The 18,267-nt window shown below is 50.8% G+C and overlaps 2 protein-coding genes across 31 annotated transcripts in view; both read right to left on the reverse strand.

The window, feature by feature from the left end:
- Nucleotides 1-3,903, reverse strand: part of TEX264 (testis expressed 264, ER-phagy receptor) — a 30,221-nt gene extending 26,318 nt beyond the window's left edge. For 3 of the 28 annotated variants that reach the window (XM_086367833.1, XM_086367821.1, XM_086367844.1), the window contains exons 1-4: nucleotides 3,478-3,903; nucleotides 2,809-2,882; nucleotides 610-734; nucleotides 173-464 (exon numbers count right to left, since the gene is read on the reverse strand). In XM_086367833.1, coding sequence (XP_086223959.1) covers nucleotides 173-430 — 258 coding nt within the window. In that variant the 5' untranslated portion in view covers nucleotides 431-464; nucleotides 610-734; nucleotides 2,809-2,882; nucleotides 3,478-3,903. Of the gene's footprint in view, nucleotides 1-172; nucleotides 465-575; nucleotides 735-2,808; nucleotides 2,883-3,093 lie in introns of all 28 variants that reach the window. The other 25 variants (XM_086367832.1, XM_086367817.1, XM_086367841.1 and 22 more) reach the window with 14 other exon arrangements.
- A 2,762-nt stretch (nucleotides 3,904-6,665) lies between these two features.
- The window catches only part of RAD54L2 (RAD54 like 2), a 117,906-nt gene continuing 106,304 nt past the window's right edge, over nucleotides 6,666-18,267 (reverse strand). For all 3 annotated transcript variants that reach the window (XM_086367812.1, XM_086367811.1, XM_086367813.1), the window contains 4 exons: nucleotides 17,717-17,916; nucleotides 16,118-16,207; nucleotides 13,890-13,982; nucleotides 6,666-12,474 (listed from right to left, as the gene is read on the reverse strand). In XM_086367812.1, coding sequence (XP_086223938.1) covers nucleotides 11,480-12,474; nucleotides 13,890-13,982; nucleotides 16,118-16,207; nucleotides 17,717-17,916 — 1,378 coding nt within the window. In that variant the 3' untranslated portion in view covers nucleotides 6,666-11,479. The remainder of the gene's footprint in view (nucleotides 12,475-13,889; nucleotides 13,983-16,117; nucleotides 16,208-17,716; nucleotides 17,917-18,267) is intronic.

The following is an 18,267-nucleotide window of genomic DNA, read 5'->3' on the forward strand; positions in this document are numbered from 1 at the left end:
TCCAGATTAAATCTGGAAGGAGCTTCAAGGTCAGAGAGGAGGTGGTCTGCATAGCCAGCTCAATGATTTCCCCACCTCTTCCTCAGAAACCAAAACACCCCTAGCCCAACAAGCCCTGCCCCACGTCTGTCCAGGGGGCAGAACCCCAGCCAGAGCACAGGAGGCTCCTTACCATGTGGGGGTTGTCATAGTAGACGGCAATGGAGCGGAGTTTGGGGGACACACTGCAGCTCTCCGTGAAAAGCGGCCCAGTCTCACCGTAGGGCCCCACGTGGAACTTGTAGGCCACGGTGACGTTGCGGATGGGGGGTGAGCCAGCACTCACTGTCACCCCAGCCAGCAGCCCTGAGTACCCGGCAAAGGCCAGCAGCGTCAGCAGCAGCAGCAGAGTCAGGCCCCCAATCAGGCCCAGGAGGAGCAGGTCCGACATGGCTCTGTGCCCCCCACGCCACACCCCAAGGCAGCTGCAAAGGAGACAGAAAGGAGAGGAGGCTGGTAGCCTGCTCTGACCAATGTGCCCGCCTGCCCGCCAGCCAGCTGTGGCCCAACCTCAGCCCTGCCTTGGGTGCTCTGACCTGGGAGGGGGAGGAGCCGGAGGTGTTTACGCACACAGTGACCTAGAAGGGAGCTACAAAGGATGACTGAAGCCACAAGCCTCTTTATTTCTTCATCACAACTATGGAGGCTCTCCGAGCAACTCTGTCAGCTGGCAGTCGTGGTCACACCTGGGGAAGCTGAGTCACGGAGAGGCACAGGAGTGAGTCAGTGGAGGACATATGACTGGCCCATCAGGGGCGGCTGATTGTACTTCGGCCCTGATCAGCCACCCCTGATGGGCAGACGTCAGCCTGCCCGCCAGCCTTTTCCCCACACTGCCTCTTCCTTACAACTGAGACACACTGCCTGCCCAGCCTCCCCAAACCTTGTGAGCCACTGCCAGACGGAGGAGGGGCAAGCACAGGGCCCTCTTATTAAAAACAGGGAAACCATGAGGAATGAAACCTCAGGGGGAAAAAATGTGCCACAGGAAGGGGCTCGCAGAGGAAAGTCTCTTTGACTAAACACATCTGGTCCAAGAAATACTGCTATGCAACAAGTGCATCCATCCAGAACCAAGGGAGAGGCCAGGTTCAAGGGGGCCTGAGCAGCCAGAGCAAAGTCCGGCACTACGATTCCTGAACTTGCTGAGCTCCCCAGGCTAACAAGCTCCATTCCACTTCTCCAGTCCACAGAGCAGCAAGGAAGAGGCAGAGGACAAAAGACTGCGAGAAGTGGAGACACAACAGGGAGTGGTGCATCCTATGGGAGAGGGGTGCTGGCCAGGCAGGAAGCCAAACTTGGGGTCCAATGGCTGCTCCGCCCCTCCCCCTTCCTTCCCTTCTCCCCAGCATCTCTGGATGTCTGGAATTTCATTTTGGGGGTTCAGCTCTCCCCCACTGACCTCCTGTACTAGGGAGTTCACAGAGAAGCATCATGTAGGTTTGCTAGAGGGTGTCTTTTCCTTTCTGTGTATGTCATTTATCTGATGATTCTCCCTCTTCCTCACTGGACTTTCCCTGTTTCACCTATTTGCTATCTGCATGGTATAAGCAATAAAGATACTCATTTTAGGGGAGAAAAAAAAAAAAGAGAGAGAAGATATCCAAGAGCAGGCTGAGGGACACAACCCATAGGTTGGCGTATGAGCCATTCCAGACAGACTGCCCAGGCCTCCATGCAACTTGGGGCCAGAAGACTAACTCTCTTAGAGGGCTTGACCTGCATCATCCAGGGTGGGGGCGGCGGGGGAGGCACACACCACAGACACTATACGGTTCAGGAACAGAAAATCAACCCTGCAGCTCTATGCAGAACTTAGCTATATGGGATAATTTATTCCCTGTGGGTTCTGGGTCTCAAAACTTCTTTCAGAAGAACTGTCTTTGCAGTGAATGTGCACAGAGAATCTGTCTCACAGACACGGACAGTGAACCTCCAAACCCTTGGCATCGTGGCCTTGCGTTGTATCACGATGGTCTTTTCACCCACCCTTGCTCCTGCCCTACAGGCGCACCTTTGGATGCATTCTTTGTCTCCCTCAACCTGCCTTCAGTTAGTTTCACACCTGATTTCTTTGATGATGATAAGGCACAGTCTAAATTTTGAAACACAGCTACTTCATTAATCCTCAGAACCAGATGGGTATGGATCAGAAAACAAGTGGTTAGAGATTAAGAGACTTGCCCAAGGTCACAAAGGTACTACACAGAACTGCCTGGACAAAATGCAGGCCATGAGAATCCAGGTAGTCTGATTCCCCTATTTCCACTTCTCTCCTCCCTGGGAACAGGACTTCCAGAAAAGCCCAAGAATTTAATCTACGTTGGACATCCCTGAATGTCCTGAATTGGACATCTCTGAATTGGAGAAGGAAATGGCAACCCACTCCAGTGTTCTTGCCTGGAGAAGAATCCCAGGGACGGGGGAGCCTGGTGGGCTGCCGTCTAAGGGGTCGCACAGAGTCAGATACGACTGAAGCGACTTAACAGCAGCAGCAGGACATCTCTGAACCCAAGGCTCTTAGCTGGAAGCTCTCAGCATCTAAGTCTCCCACTTGTCTTGGGAGTGATCAGCCCTCTGGCCCTAGCTCTTTCGGCTGCACACTTCCTGTCTCCTCAAAGGAGCTTAGTTTCTGGAACCCTTCTCTTCCTCTCACTTCCTAAACTGGTCAAAACAGGCGGGGAATGTACCTGGGGTCCCCGCTGAGCTCTGGGCAGCACGGGAAGGAGGCGGGGCAAGGGAAAGGTAAGAGGGGCTGGGGAAGCTCACCTCTAAAGCCAGGCTCACTTTAGCAACTCATGGCATCCAACGCGGGAGGGGCCAAAGCTCCAAGTGCTCCAGGGCTGAGGGCAGAAAGAAAATAACCACTTTGCGGGAGCCCTGCCCTGACTGATCTCTTATCAGGGAACGCCCACAGGGGCCTCGACAAGAACTCTCCCCTCCACAAGATGTGTACCTCCACCACGCCCTCAGACCCCTTAGGGAAATCAGAAGCCAGATTCCGCCTGAAAAATGTCAGCTCTTCACTAGACTTCTGGGCATAAACCTCTGTACCTGGAGCGTCCTCTTCCTGAAGGGGTCCAGCCACCGCGCCTGGCCCTAAGCCAACCCCTGCCGCTGACCAGGCTGGGACCCCTCTCGGTATTCTCCTCGGGTCAGAGAGGCCCGAGCAGAGAATCAGGGAGGGCGGCCCCGCGCTGGCTTCCTGAGGCCGCTCACGTGCGCCGCGGCGGCTGGCCCGTCCTTAAAGGGCCAGCCACAGGCAAAACTTTTAGTGCCGAAGATTTAAGAATCAGAGGGGCCTGCGAGGGGAGGAGAGGCTGCCTCCACTCTGCAATCACGGCGTCCAGCCCCTGCTCACCCTCGCCTCGCCTATGTAACCAGCCCTTTCCTTTTCAGCCACGACCTCTAGGGGTCCCACGCACCTCTACAACTTACAAGGAAGTTAAAGTTTGCAGCCGCCGCTGTGTGGCGCGGCCTCAGAAGACAGGGGCGGAGTTTACGTGCGGTTCTGGTCCAGTTGTAGGACCTCGCCACCCACCCCCACCCCTTCGCCCGCCCCGGAGTCCCTAGTTTCCGGGCGTGCCGTGCACCGGTGGCCGAGGCAGAGGGTGGCCCGAGATAGTAGAGTGGTCCAAGGTCGCGTTCGGGCCCTTGGATGCAGCCGGGACGAGCTGTGGGCGTGATGAGATGCAAAGAGCGGTTGGGCCGGGGTCACGGTGGGGACGCGGGTGGCCCTGAGGTCGCGCCCAGGCGCACGGAGGTTCCAGGCCTCTGGCGCGTGTAGAGCCGCCCCGGCGAGGACACCTCCCAGACCTGGCCCTCACCTCAGCGGCCACCAGCCGCCGACGCCAATCCGCGCACGCGGCTTGGTCTTGGAGCCTGCGCGCGCCCGCCGCGCACGCTCGCTCCGCCCCCTCTCGCGGCAGGACGTGGCCGTGGCCGTGGGCGCGTGCGCGCGGGACCCAAAGGGCTGGGGCCTGCCCCGCCCCGTGTCCATGGCAACAGACGTTTGCCTGTCCTGCTGAGCGGTCAGGGGCCAATGCCACCCTGTACTTTCCTGCCTCTCACAAGCTTCTGGGCTGCAGGTCGACGGTGACTTAGAAACAATCTTTTAACTTTTGGACTGTCGAGAGCGCCACGACATGAGGAGGGAGTAGAGAGGCAGTCTGGGGTCCCAAACGGCTGCACCGGAAAGGATCCTTTGAAGAGGTTGGGAAGTGCAGCACAGTAGTACAACTCTGGCCTTTGTATCACCCTAGGTACCGTCACTTTGTCTCACTGAGGCTTCCTGACAGACCTAGGAACCAAGCAAGGCAGGGCCACTTGCTCCCTTTTTACAGCTGAGGCTCACGGAGGAAGCGGGATCCCATCTCGGGAGGCGCAGATAGCAGCTACCTCCAACACTCAGCGTCTACCTCTTCCCTCCTCTGCCCCGCTTCCCTGCGCCAAACGGAGCACAGAGGTGATCATTCTTCCATCCAACATTTATTGAGCATTGCTTCCTGCTAGTACAGTTCTTGGAGAAGGAAATGGCAAGGCACTCCAGTGTTCTTGCCTGGAGAATCCCAGGTACGGGGGAGCCTGGTGGGCTGCCGTCTTTGGGGTCGCAGAGTCGGACACGACTGAAGCAGCAGCAGCAGCAGTACAGTTCTAGCGGCTGCGGATACTAAATGAACAAAATCAAGGGCCTGCCCTCCTGGAGCTCACCAGGTGGTTCTTCCTTCACTACCCTAGAGGTGGTTGGGGGAGGCCTGTCTGCCCTTCTAAGTTTCATATTCTACACACACACACAGTGTGCGTGCTCAGTCGTGTCATACTCTTTGCGACCCCATTGGACTGTAGCCCGCCAATCTCCTCTGTCCACGGAATCTTCCTGGCAAGAATACTGGATCCGGTGGCCATTTCCTAATCTAGGGAATTTTTCCCCTCTCAGGGATTGAACTCGTATCTCCTGCATTGGCAGGCAGATTCTTTACCACTGCACCAAACCCCAAGTCAACTGTAAGCTCCTTGAGGACAGGTTCAATCTTCAGCTGGTGTTTTTGAGGAACTACAAAAACAACAAAGCATTCTTCCAGGGCCCCAAAGATAAAACCTCACCCTCCTGAGAGGCCCAGTCCTGCAGTGGAGGGGATGGGGCAGGGGACAACTTGCTGCTCATAAGCTTGTCTACATAACAGGCTGGGTCAAGAGCTACTTTGGTGCTCCTCACACAGAGGACTGGTTTGGGAAGTGAATCATTTTTGGGGGGGATCCCACTATACTAGCAAAGGGCAGACTGAGCACACGGAGGCACTTGTAGCTGGTTTCTTTTCCTTCTACTTCACACTATTCTGTCCACAGGCAGGGAAGACTGAACCTCATCTACAGGGCTCTGGGCCAACCAGAATGGGTAGCTGACTTCTCAGAGGCACTCAGGGCTGGGCTGGCAGGATTGTGGCAGTTCTGTTCTACTGATGGATATTAGGCAGATGATCAAACCCTCTGGGTGCCCCCAGGCAAATGGGTATGAAGGCATTTCCTGTGAGACCAGGAAGGGCGGGACTGGGACTACTGCCTCAGACACAGACAGCTTCTCTGCACGGTCAGTTCTGCTTCTCAGAAGCTGATGGTCAGTTCTGCTTCTCAGAAGCTGATGAACTTCACCCAGGAAACCGTTGTCTGGAGAGGCCCTTTCATCTTGTCCTCTCTGTTCACTTCCTTTAGCGTGGTAGGGGTACTCCAGAGTCCCACGTCAGAGTTCAGGATGTGTCTTAGGAGCCTCAGTACCTCTGTGGTGAAAGCAGAGTTGGCCTGTGACTGGAGCTGCAGCCCATCAGCCTACCAGGCTTCACTGCAGGCTGCTCTCAACAAAGCCAGCTCTGCCCTTGGTAGGATTCCTGCAAGGCCTCTCCTTACCACCAGGAGACAGCAGTCCAGGCACTCTCCACTACCCCTAGTGGCATGTCTGAGCAGAGCTGATCACCTAGCCTCTGGGATCATCTCCCTCCCCCATGCTCCAGTCCGTCCTGTCTCCCAACAGCCTGTATTCTCTCATGAGCCCAGACTTGGCCTTTGTCTCCTCCTTCCTTCCCTGTCCAAACAATTCCCACAGAAGCTCTTTAATTCTCCCTTAGTAAATTCCAGACAGTTTCCCCAAACAGGAAACAAAGCAGAGACAACCCCCTCCTTCTCCCTCTTCAGGTTAGTTCTCTTTGAAGTGGTGATTAGATCCTCTAATTCAGATGACAAATGGAGAATGTACATGCAATGTAAGATGCTCTGCAAACCCTGCCACCAGCCATCTCCCACCCTCTGAAGGCCAATCCCTGGCCACTCACAGCCTAGTTAGGGCTACCCCTGCAGGACTTGCCATGACTGAGGGACCAACTAGCCTCAAGCCACTCGGAGTCAGCTTTGCTATTTCCTCTAGAGCCAGGAAATGCAGTCTTCTTCAGGTGAGTCAAGGCAGAAAAAGTCTAGTGAAGAACACAGCATAAAAAGAGCCTGCCAGCCATCTGTCCTCTGTTCCCACCCCCAGAGGTGCCATCTCAGCATCCACACTGCTCTAAGTTATATCCCTTACACCATCACCCAGCCACAGAGCTGTTCAGACAATTCCTTGATTAAACAACACTGCCTTCTTCAGTTTACATTTTATTTTACAAAAAGAGAAATAAAGAAAACTGATAGGCAGTTATACTGACTTACAATTGTTCTGTTTGCTTTTTTTTAAAAAAGTGACATGAAACACAAGTAAAAATAAATACGTCATAGAAACAGCCAGTTGCCCAGTCTCTAGGGCAGGAGCACCTGCCCTGCTGAGAGAGGAGGGAAGCCCGTGATCACACCAGCAGCCGGAGCACTCAGCTACAGGTGCTCCTCAAAGCCAGGCGCAGGTCCCAGGCCTCAGGGGGCGTCCTGAGGAAAGAAGACGGAAAACCAAAGCCAGGTGCCAGGTCCCTGGGGCCACCTCATCTCCCCCTGACTCCCCCTGGCAGCAGTGTGGCCTTAGTGGTTATCCATTGCGACCCCCTCAACCCACCCTGGACCCCCTTCCCCAACCCCTCTGGAGAGGGTACAGGAAAAACACAGGCAGGCAGGCTGAGGGGATTCTTCCGTTGAGTCCCCAGCCCACCCTGAGTAACACAACCAGATAAGTCAGGTTATACCCATGTGCACATAAGCACATGTACGCACACACACTCTACCACACACACACACACACACACACACAAACCTGGACTGAGCTCTCTTCCAGGGGAGGGCCTTAGGTCAGGTCACAGTATGAGATCCCCTCTTCTGAATATTATCCCAATAGTGGTAACGGAATACTCAGATCTCCCCCGGCCCATCACTACAGCCTGTCTAGTTACCTCTCCCCAACGCATTAGATTATGACAGCAAACAGACCTCTGAGAGAGGAAAGGAGACCAAGTCCCCAAAGCGCAGAGAAGGTGGACTCTGCCTGCTCAGCAAGTTCATCGGTAAGACTAGGGTATTCATAAAAGGACTAGAGCCAAGCCAGTGGCACAGAACACACGCAAAGGGGTCACAGTGGAATATACAGGGCAGAAGTCAGTCAGAAGGAGAGTCTGCAGTGAGTGATTAGAGAGCATACCCTTCTCAGACAGACCATGAGGTGCAGATTTCTTTCTTGGGAACAGTCTGCCGAGGGCCAGAAAGTCTGCTAGGGATCTAAAGGTGGGAGCTGTTCTTCTCTCAGGAGTTTTGGTGCAAGGAGTCACTGAGCTGGGTGCACAGGAGGCCACCGCTCAGAGAGGAGAGACGGGTCTCCTGTAGAATCACAGGGGACTGAGAAGCACAAGGGGGTTATGAACAGAAACAGAGAAACAGGAATGTAAAGCCCCAGAAGACCTTCTCCCAACAGATGAGGACTCAATTCAGAGCGATGCCAGGCATGCACAGACAAGAGTGCCTTGCTCTGACTGCTGTGGGAGTGACAGTCCCACCCAGACTGTTAAAATCTTGGTTGAGTGTTTCAACCTATCAGCAAAATGTTACCCCAGCTACTTGCTTCATGTCCTGGAGTGGGAAATGTTCATATTTAGTTGTGAATCACAAGTATATAGAGATTCTACACACTAGTTCCTAGGGAATAGAGTTCTAAGGACCAGAGACATCCTAAAGTCAGAAGATGCTTAAGACAGATGCTTGAGAAGCGTAACTGGAGGCAGTGAGAACTCTGCAGATATCTAATTTGAAAATGACATGGATCCAACATGGCTCACTTACTTTCTCACTTCAGCGGCTAATCTCTGTTGAATTTCTATCTACAAAGATACTGAGACAGCAAGTCAAGCATTACTACAAGTGGTAATCCTGAATCATTACATAGTACTATATCCCCTAGATTGAGGACTTAGGCTAAACCAGACAGATGGGGCTTGAGAGGCCCTTGAAAACATGCTATGGAAGACAGCAGTGAGGGAAGATGGCTAAACCTGATCTGCCCTCCCTCTTACCATCCTTCCCTTACTCAAGCCGGAATGGTGGGTGGGCATCACTGCCAAGCCGGAATGGTGGGTGGGCATCACTGCCAAGTTGTTTCTCATCAGAGAAACAGTAAAACATCGTTCTTAGGTTCTAAAACAGCTCCTGCTTCCCTCACACATATGTTCATATTTGGTGTGCATGCACGCTTGCCTACCTGCACACAGAGATAGCAGAAATGTCAGAGAAGTGTTTTCAGGTTTTTTTTTTTTTTAAAAGGAAAACCATGGAACCAGCAGCACTCTAATTTCCCATGATCCTAGCCCTACTCCCTTATACACTGTAAGCTGCATAAATCAAAGAAAACCTTGTCTACCCAGGACAGCCTCCCAAAACTGCGGCCTCTCCTGAAATGAAGCACGACTCAGCCCCTAGAACCACTGGGAAGAGGGCAGGCTTGTATGGCAGAGAACACCCATTTGGTTCCCAGTACGTTTAAAAGCCCATCCCTCCAGTGGCTGCTTTTAGTTCCTCACTGGGATAGTTTCTGGATTCTCAGTCTGCTGCTGTGATTTCCTAGAGGTGAACACAAAAATACCCCTCCTTCCCCACACACATTCTCTGGGATCCCAGTGCTCTGGGGCCTTAGAGGCATCATTTGTAGCCCAGGTGGTGAGTGTTCCTTGCAAATCAAGAGATCCAGGCTAGCTTACTCCCTCTGCACCAGCCTCAGCCAGGGAGCCCACTCCAACTCAGCCCCTTCACCATTCATTCTCGGGATGCATCTGAGAAAGCACTGTTGGAACTGCTGTTTTTAAATTATTAAAATAATTTGCATAGCTAAATTGTAGGTCTAAGGCTTCTATGAAGAGGAGAGTTAAGTGTCTGACAGGGTGCTTATGAAAACAGAGAAAGCAAGCTCCTGAAGTTCCACTTTTGGTGTAACTGAACAGTGCGCACGCATGCACACACACACACGCGCACGTAACAGCCATCTCCTTGTCCCTTCTTGGGGATAATACCCCAGAGTGTCCCCAGAGTGTGCTAAGACCCCCCGACCAATGGAAATGGGCTGTTCAGAAGAACTGCAGAAGCAGCTACTACTAGGGGCGACCCAGCTAAGCTGCCCCCAGGGTTCAGAAGAGGCAGGCGCGGCAGCCGCCCAGCCAGTGAGGAGGGACCAATGGGGAGGCGGTACAGCTCTGAAGCCAGACAGGGCTTGTTTTCCCTAAAGAACTGCCCAGCAAGGTCTCAGCAGTAGGGGCAGAAAAGCCAAAAGGAAGACAGTGCTTATGCTTAGACTAGATGCCCCTCAGCCTCCAGCACTGGTGATAAGGGGAGACTCAGAATGACCGATGTGTTATGATGATTTAAGGCTTCTACAGAGGAAGGGCTCCTCCACAGAGGATGGAGGTAGCAGACACCAGGGCCCACACTGATCACCTGATAGGCTGAGGAAGCCAAACATTTCCCGATATGAGCTCAACTGTCTGTTCTGTCAACCCAGCAGCCACCTACACCCAGCTTCACTATTCAGCATAGAGCCTGCCTCTAAGGTCATCCCAAGAGGACACACCTCCGAATTTGGGGTCACTTACTTCCCAATTGCAAACTCCATGATCCTAAGTTTCAATCGCTGTGTAATGAGTCGCATCATCGCTAATACCCAGTCGCAGGATTCCCTGAACTTCCTGAGAGGCCATTTGCTGAAAACATAGTTGCTTAGTGTAGACCTTCATCAAGGCTAACTCTCTATCCTTGGTCACTTCGCCATCCACTGGGAATTTACTAACGAGCAGCTGTGGGGTCTGAGACATAAACTTTCCCTTCCCAACATTTACCCTCCTTACCCTAACCTCCCCTCCCACCCACCCCCCAAAAAAGAACCAAGACACATGAAAAGTCCAAATAATAAATAATTGCCCATAAGAAATAAATTAACATGGAGCTCGCTAATGGGGAAGGAAAGGAAAGGCCAAGAAAGGCCACCAGGACGGGCAGCTGGGGGCTCGGTTCCATCTTCGTGAAGAATGTCTTTTCTGGCCACAACTCCATGACCTCCTGCTCACACTCTGCAGTGCTTCTCCCCCCCAGCTTCGGCAGATTGACACTCTCACACGCCAGAAAGGCAGATCTTGCTCAGAGAAAGCCACTGGAGAAAGAGAGATTGGTAATGCCCATTTTCTCTGATAATCTCCCCCCAGTCTTGAATCAAGTGTGGCTCTGATAACCGGGGACTTGGGTTAGCTGGGCCTGGTCTTCACCCAACTAGAAGGAAACTTGTGGTTCCCATGGCTCTTCTCCTGGGCTCACCCTGATGTTCATAGTAATAGTTGCCATGAACCACCATGCTCTGATTTCCATTTTATAAAAGATAAATTCATTTCTTAGTTTCCCCCTTAGTCCCTCCCTCCCTCCCTTCCCACCCACCTGCACCCCTGCTCTGTTACATACATGTAAGTACATATACACACACACATACACACACACGTACACACGCACACACACCTGGTCTGCTTCTTTCCCATCCCCTAAAAAGACCCGACTGCATGGAATCTCAGTCTGCCCACCCTTCTTCTCTTCCCCTGCCTCCCTCCCCTCCCCTCTCCAGACCAAGCTAAGTCACCCAGTAAGGCAGCTCTCTCGGGAGAGAATGTTCCCAAAGACAGAAATGGGATGTGAGCTTCTACCCTCAGACGGGCAAGCAAGCAAGCAGACAGCATAAGCAAGGCAGGCAGGAAGAGAGGCAGGCTGCCCTGCCCCTCCATTCCTGTTTTAGGTCCCTGATTTCCCACTATTGCTGCTCTGTTGGAATTTTTTTTTTTTTTGCCTCTTTTGTTAAAACAGCAACAGAGCCCTGCCACCTATGGTCAACCACCCTTCTTTGTCCTCTTCCTTTCCCCTCTTGTCAAGGGCCCTATTCTCAGAAACCCCAGATTGCTGCCTTCCGTCTGGGTGGGCGACCTGCTGGGGGCCCCGAGTGAGGTGGAGAGGGGATCCTCAGCTATTTCCCAGTGACCTCTATTACATCATCGTCCTTATCCTCATCATCATTGGAGCTGAACCCCACCTCAGCAACCTCATGAGAGTCAAATGGAGGCACCTGGGACCGGAGGAGGCCACCGGCTGGGTAGCCTGTGTGTGGGGATATGTAGCTGGGGTAGACAGACATGCCCCGTGAAAGGTTGCTGGGCAAGACAGGGGAAGGAAAAGGCGCGAACATCCTTGGCTCGGACAGGAGTGGCTGTGAGAATGGGAGTGAGTAGCTGGGGAGTATCCCTGTTACAGAGGGGTTGAGCATGAAGGAGGGGTTGCTGGCAGTGACTGAGGTAGCCGTGGAAGAGGAACTGACGGGGCCTGCCGGCACCAGAGGGTCAGTAGTCACTGGAAACACCAGGCGGGCATCTGCCAGCAAATTGGACAGCTGGTAGTAGGAGGGGGTACTGCCCATGAACAGGGAGTTCTCCCCAGCCTGGGAGGTGAAGGGAGGGGTGAGGTTATGGTTTAAGGAGACGGGTGGCATGGCAAACCCGCCAGAAACTGGATACCCGTGTTCATACGGCTGCACGGGAGCTGGCAGATGGCCCTTCCTGGACCGCCGGCGGGCTGACTCCTGGGCAGCAGGTGGGGTGGCCAACTTGCGCTTGTGGCCCCGTAAGTCCAACACTGGGTGCCTGTCACCACAGGGCTGGCCGGTCACCAGGAGGGAACTATTGAGGCAATGACCCCCGTGTCGAGGCTCAGTCCCGAGGGCTGTCCCAGGAACAGCACTGCTGTCCACAAGTGGAGCCGGGGGGCCAGGCAGGGCGGTGCTGGAGCTTGGGGAGCTCTGGCGGGACTCTCGGGCAGCAGCCACATCCGCATACTGCTGGAGCTCGCTGATGATCTCCGGGCTGTCTGGAGAGACGGGCCGGGCCAGCCCCTCGGGGTCGGGGGCTTTAGGTGATGAGGCACTGTGTCTGCCATTGCTTGTAGACTCGAGAGAAGGCCCCTGGGAACCTGGGGACAAAATGTAGGTAACTGAGAACCAGAATGGCCAGGGAGGGAAGGAGAGGATAAGACAAAAGTCCACTGGGAAAAAAAACCCTGTCCTGTGGTTCTCAAAATTCAAATAGTTTCCTGTGCAAACAACATCATCTAGTCAACTTTCCCAGTCACAAAGAAGGAAGTCTTTTGATCTAGGAAATAAGTCTATCCAAGGAAAGACTTGTAACCTTGCTGTACCTCAGTTCCCTGTAAAACCCCACCAAGGTGAATCCTATAAAATAATGGTTATGAAATGCCATCATTCTTTCAGTAAGACACTTTCTGGGGACAAAGATGGTCAGTGCCCATGATGGGAAAAAAAGAGGAAAAGGAAGTTTAAAAAGCAGTCTATCCTGGTTAAAAACAAAACAAAATCCATGGCCATGAAAGATGACTGGTAAAATAAGAAATCTAAAATGGCAAGAGTGGTAGGTAATATTACAGAGTTGTTAAACTTTTTTTTAGTGTAATAATGGTGCTGTGATTAGGAGTATACCTTAATCTCAGCAAATGTGTACTGAAATATTTAGGGGTGAAATGACATGATGTCTTCAACTTACAAATAATAGGAAAGGAAAGAAAGGAAAAAGTTTCTGAAAAAGGTATCAGCCACTGGATAGAGCTGCAGGGTACGTGGGTGCTCACAGTGCTGTGCTTCACCTTGTCTGGTGTCTTGACAACTTCCATGATAAAAGCTGAGAGCAACAACAGTCTAGTTTCACACCTCACGGTGGCAGGATAAGTGAGAACCACTCCCCTAGCTAGAGGGGACTTTTGCGAGAGTGCTTAATGTTGCTCATGTGCCACACGTATGTTCTTTGACCTGGCCATCTGACTTCTAGGAATTTTTCCTATAGATACACCATGGGACTGTGAACCAGAAGTGTAACAGAGTAGCACGACAGGTCCAGGAACAGGGAACTCGGTAACGCACTGTGTTATACCCATCTAACTGCATCTTGTGCAAACCTTCCCCGAGGAACATCTCAAGGAAGGATAAGGAACAAGCACTGAGACGCACCAGTGAATGAAGACAAGAACAAACACTATATTACAGTAAGTTCAGTGTTTGTTTTCAGAATACAAAGTTACATACATATATAGTATATACATAACATATATTGTTTTAATATATACACATGTGCACATACATATCCCTGTACCATGTACAGAATATCTCTTGAGAAAAAAACAAAAAACAGGAATAAGCACTTCCAGGAAGGAGCAACAGATGGCTGGAAGTATAAGGGAAGAAAAACTTCTCACTTTACTCCTTTTTGAAATCTTTGAATTGTGAACTATGTATATATTATCTATTCAAAAAATAGTAACCAACCAAACCTGTCAAAAATACTATGTAGGTCAATGGAAAGTAGAAGCCACTATACCTGAGGCAGCCATCCGACCATCTTCAGGGGCCTTTGGTTTGCCAGTCGCCCGGACAGCAAAGATTCGCCCATCGCTGGTACGGATGTATGTCCCTAAGGAGAAGCATGAGGAAGACTATGAGGAGCAGACATGCAATACAGCCAGCCCTGGGAACTCCAGGCTTAGCCACTGTAGGCTCAGAAGGAGCTATAAAGTGGTCTCACACTCTTTTTCAAAACCCTGAAGTGAGGAGTGGGATGACTGAGCTGCAGACCCAATATTACTCATTTACTCCACAAACACTGACTGCGTGACTAACATATACCAGGCACTGTTCCAGACACTGAAGTATATACAAGACAGAAAATGGCCCTGTGTCTCATGGAGCTTAACTCTGGAGGGGGAGACACACACAGTTATACTAGAAAATATCAGGAAAGGGTAAATGCAATGAAAGAAATTAACGGGGTGCTGTGAAAGACAGTAAGTTGGCTCCCTCTGTTCTGGCCCAGGTTCTCCGGTCTAGGTCCTCCTCTTGATTGGGGAGGAAGCAGCCTCACCATCTCAATAACCGCCCTCCCTTGGTAGGAATAAATCAAGATGGGCATTCTATTCCCACGTGGCACTAGTCAACCTTCCCTTGGTCTTGGGCATGTCTTCTGATCTAGTTTTTGGTGCCAGGGCTGCCTCTTGGCCAGAGGTCAGCAAATTTTTTTCTTAAAGCATCAGTCAGTAAATATTTTTGGCTTTGTGAGCCAAAAAGGCTCTGTTGCAACTACTCTACTCGGCTGCTACAGCATGGCAGCTGGGCATGGCGGTGCTCCAAAGACCTTTATGGACAATGATATATGAATTTCATATACTTTACATGTCACAGAATAAATACTCTTTTGATTTTTTTTCCAACCAACTGAAAATGACAGAAAATATAAAACCCATTCTTAGCTCACAAGTACAGTAACAGCAAGCAGGCAAGATTTGGCCCGTGGGCCACAGTCTGCATACGCTCTCCCGCCTCCTCCCAGCTCTAGGCTAGGAAGAACCCAGTAAGAGGGCTGTGGACAACCTTCTCTGGCTATCATGTATTTCATAGCATCTTTTCCCTGAAACTAAGGGTGCTTTAACCCAACAGAGACTAGGGCAAAAGTCTCCTTACTAAACAAAGACCCTCTGGGAGCATCACAGAGCACAAGCTGGCATGAAATATAGGCTGCAACTGTGTTCTGACACCAGCCCGGATTTCTCCAGAAATCCCATCTGGAGAACTTCATGAGGCAGCAGGCTTTTCAAATGACCACACTCGAAAATCCTGTCACATGACCCAGGTATACTAATTCATCCACCGACTACATTTCCTAGTTGGAGATGTCTACTTCACTCTAGTCAAGAAGATAAGACAGCACAGCAATATATGTGTTTGCTTATAACCTATTCCATTCTAATTTTGGCCTCCCCACGTGCAGTGTAACTGCCAGATATTAAGCTTTTGATTGTCAAGACACCCATCTTGGATAACAAACTGCCAGCTGTCAGGCACAGCTACTAGCTAAACTACGAGGTAAGGCACCTGGCTGCTCTCACCCTTGAAAAGTTCCTTATTAGAAAGCCTAGGGTAACCTAGATAAATAATCCTTGAGTGATTCTCCCCTTTTCCTTCCCACACACCAATTCCCACTCTTATGTTTTAAATTCACCAATAAGGAGTGAGCCTGTGAAAGCCTAGCCACTTTTGGACCCTAATAAGACAGAGACCCAAGCCCACACACTGACTCTCTACCCACCACCTTCCTGTGTGGCCCTGGAGTATGCTGTGTGCCCTAGAGGACCTGTGAGTAATAAGCCTCGTGTTTTCAAAGTTGCCTGATGGTTGTTGCTGAGGTGCATCCTGCCATCGTAATTAAGAAAAACAAGGGCTGGTCCAGTCACAACACTGGCTCTGAGGAAAGGTATGTGGGGCTGGCCACAAGTAGTACAGGACCGGAGAGTGTCTCAGGCATTCCTAGCTGATACTATCGACAGGCTGAGACCAACAGAGAACAATGTGTCTATCCAAACCCACTCTGAGAGTCCACCCCAAACTGGCCAAGCTCCTAGAAATGTCATTCTCTCAGGTTTCCCCCACGTTCCCCCACTCTTATAGGATGACTCCTATCCCCACTCCAGCTCAAGCCATATGTCTTGATTCTGCTGGGCAGCTCACCACTCTCAACCAAAAGAGAGGGGAGGGGCCCCTCAGGCAGGTGCTCACCTTTTGTCCCACGGATGATGTGGATGCTCTCGCCAGCATTAATTCTTGCCTGTACATCTGTGGAGCTGTTGAGCCCGGGAATAACAATATCTAGTGAAGACACAGACCTCAGATTTAGATTACATGGGGCCTGACTGAAGAAGGGGGAGAAAAGGCCAAGTTCACATCCACCCTTCGATCCTCAAGGGTTTTCCCAAAGCATCCCAGTGGAGCAGAGGTCAGAACCAAGGAAGAGGAAGCAAGCAGTGCTGCTTGCAACTGCCTCAACAAAGAATACCGTGAAAACAAAACACTTTCCAGAAACCTGATCATCCTTCTCATCAATTTTCTTTGGTTTAATTTAAAAATCATAGAGTTTTTGATTTAGAAAATTTCAGTTAAAAAAAAAGTTTCCATTCAAATGGTTATTTCTATTTTCTTTCTCCTCCCTAAGCAATCTGCATGTATCTGCTCCTATCACTTTAGGCTCCAAGAGGCCACGTATCTTCCTTGCTGGTATTACTCCTCACCTAACTAAAGAATGAAGAGAAGAGTATTTTCAAGAATCAGGAGAGAAGTAGGATTATGAGAGGCTGTCTCTCTCTTTTTTTTTTTTGGCCGTGCCACATGGCATGTACCTTAGTACCTCAACCAGGGATTAAACCGGTACCCACTACAGCGCAAGCACAGAGTCTTAACCACGGGACCACCCAGGAAGTCCCGAGAGGCTCTATCTTTGTTTTTAATTTGTTTCAAAAGAAGTTTTTTTTTTTTTTTACCATGAATATCTATTAATTTTCATACTCAAAAAAAGCAATTAAGATATTTTCATTAAAATGAATTATCATGAATATTTCTACATAACAAGATGAAAAACAACATCATGAGGTGCTTTCCTTCCCAACTACTCTGAACCACAGAATCAACTGCGGGGATGAATGCGCTGCCCACCTCTGACTGCTGGCCCCTCATGCTCGATCCATATTAAACTTACAAAGAACAAAGCAAGGTCTTTAACTAAGGACACTGAGAGCTGTCCTTCATGCCCGCTGACCAGACAAGTCAGGCAGGACTCAACACACTGACAACCTCACTCTGAAGACAAACCCTATGTCCAGTGACCTTCCCACAGTCTCTAGCGTGTTCACCCACCATATTCAATGAAACCCAGTACTGTGTTGCTACTCTTAAGATATTTCATTAGAATACATATTCTTCATGATTAGGGACCAATGCCTTCTCTACTTCCACTTAGAGTGCCAGTGCAGTATTGCCTAGAATGCAGACATTATTTAATCAATATTTCCTGAATGAACACAGGGATTCCCTGGTGGCTCAGATGGTAAAGAGTCTGCTTGCAATGTGGGAGACCTGGGTTCCATCCCTGGGTTGGGATGATCCACTGGAGAAGGAAATGGCAACCCACTCCAGTATCTTGCCTGTAAAATCCAATGGATGAAGGAGCCTGGCAGGCTACAGTCCATGGGGTTGCAAAGAGTTGGAAACGACTGAGTGACTTCACCTTCTTGGGCTTTCCTCATAGCTCAGTAGGTAAAGAATCTGAACAGAGGAATTTTAAAAGGGACAGCATCCCTGGAAGAGAACTCAGGAGCTCCCAACCTGTTGTGGTGACCACCTTCTGCACAAGGACTCCCGCACGCTGCAGGTAGTTGATCGGGAAGTTCATAGCTGGGTTTGTGCTGGAGGCAGAGCTTACACTGCCTCCCAGCGGGACATGCCGTGGCATCATGGGGATCGGGGTGGACTGTACGGGGCGAACACTGGCCACGGGCTTCTCATCACTCTTCAGGGTTGGCTGCCTAGGAGAGAAAGACAAGCATACCAAGAGTTTGGCAAAACAGCCCTTACTTACCTTTCTGCAAGACTGCTAAGCCTCTCCAGACTTCCCCTTTCTATAGCCAGAGAGCTGCTGACAGAAGGATCAAAAGAAGCCGCAGGGTATGGTCAATTAAAAAGGAGACTGGAGACAGAGCAGAGACAGACACAGCGAGGGATAAAGCCTCTCAGTGTCTAAGAAGAATCAGATGTCAGTGGAGTAATGTCTTCTTGGAAATGTGAGGTGACATCTGCTCCTCTAGAATTGGGACTGCCTGTCTACATGCATCAGGAATTTGTCCTTAGAAGTCAGGAAGAGGCAGAGTCATGGTGGG

The sequence above is a fragment of the Bos grunniens genome, chromosome 22 (genome assembly GCF_055505025.1).
Source record: "Bos grunniens cultivar Pamir isolate PY7600 chromosome 22, Bosgru_T2T1.0, whole genome shotgun sequence".
In the NCBI taxonomy this organism is placed as follows: Eukaryota; Metazoa; Chordata; class Mammalia; order Artiodactyla; family Bovidae; genus Bos; species Bos grunniens.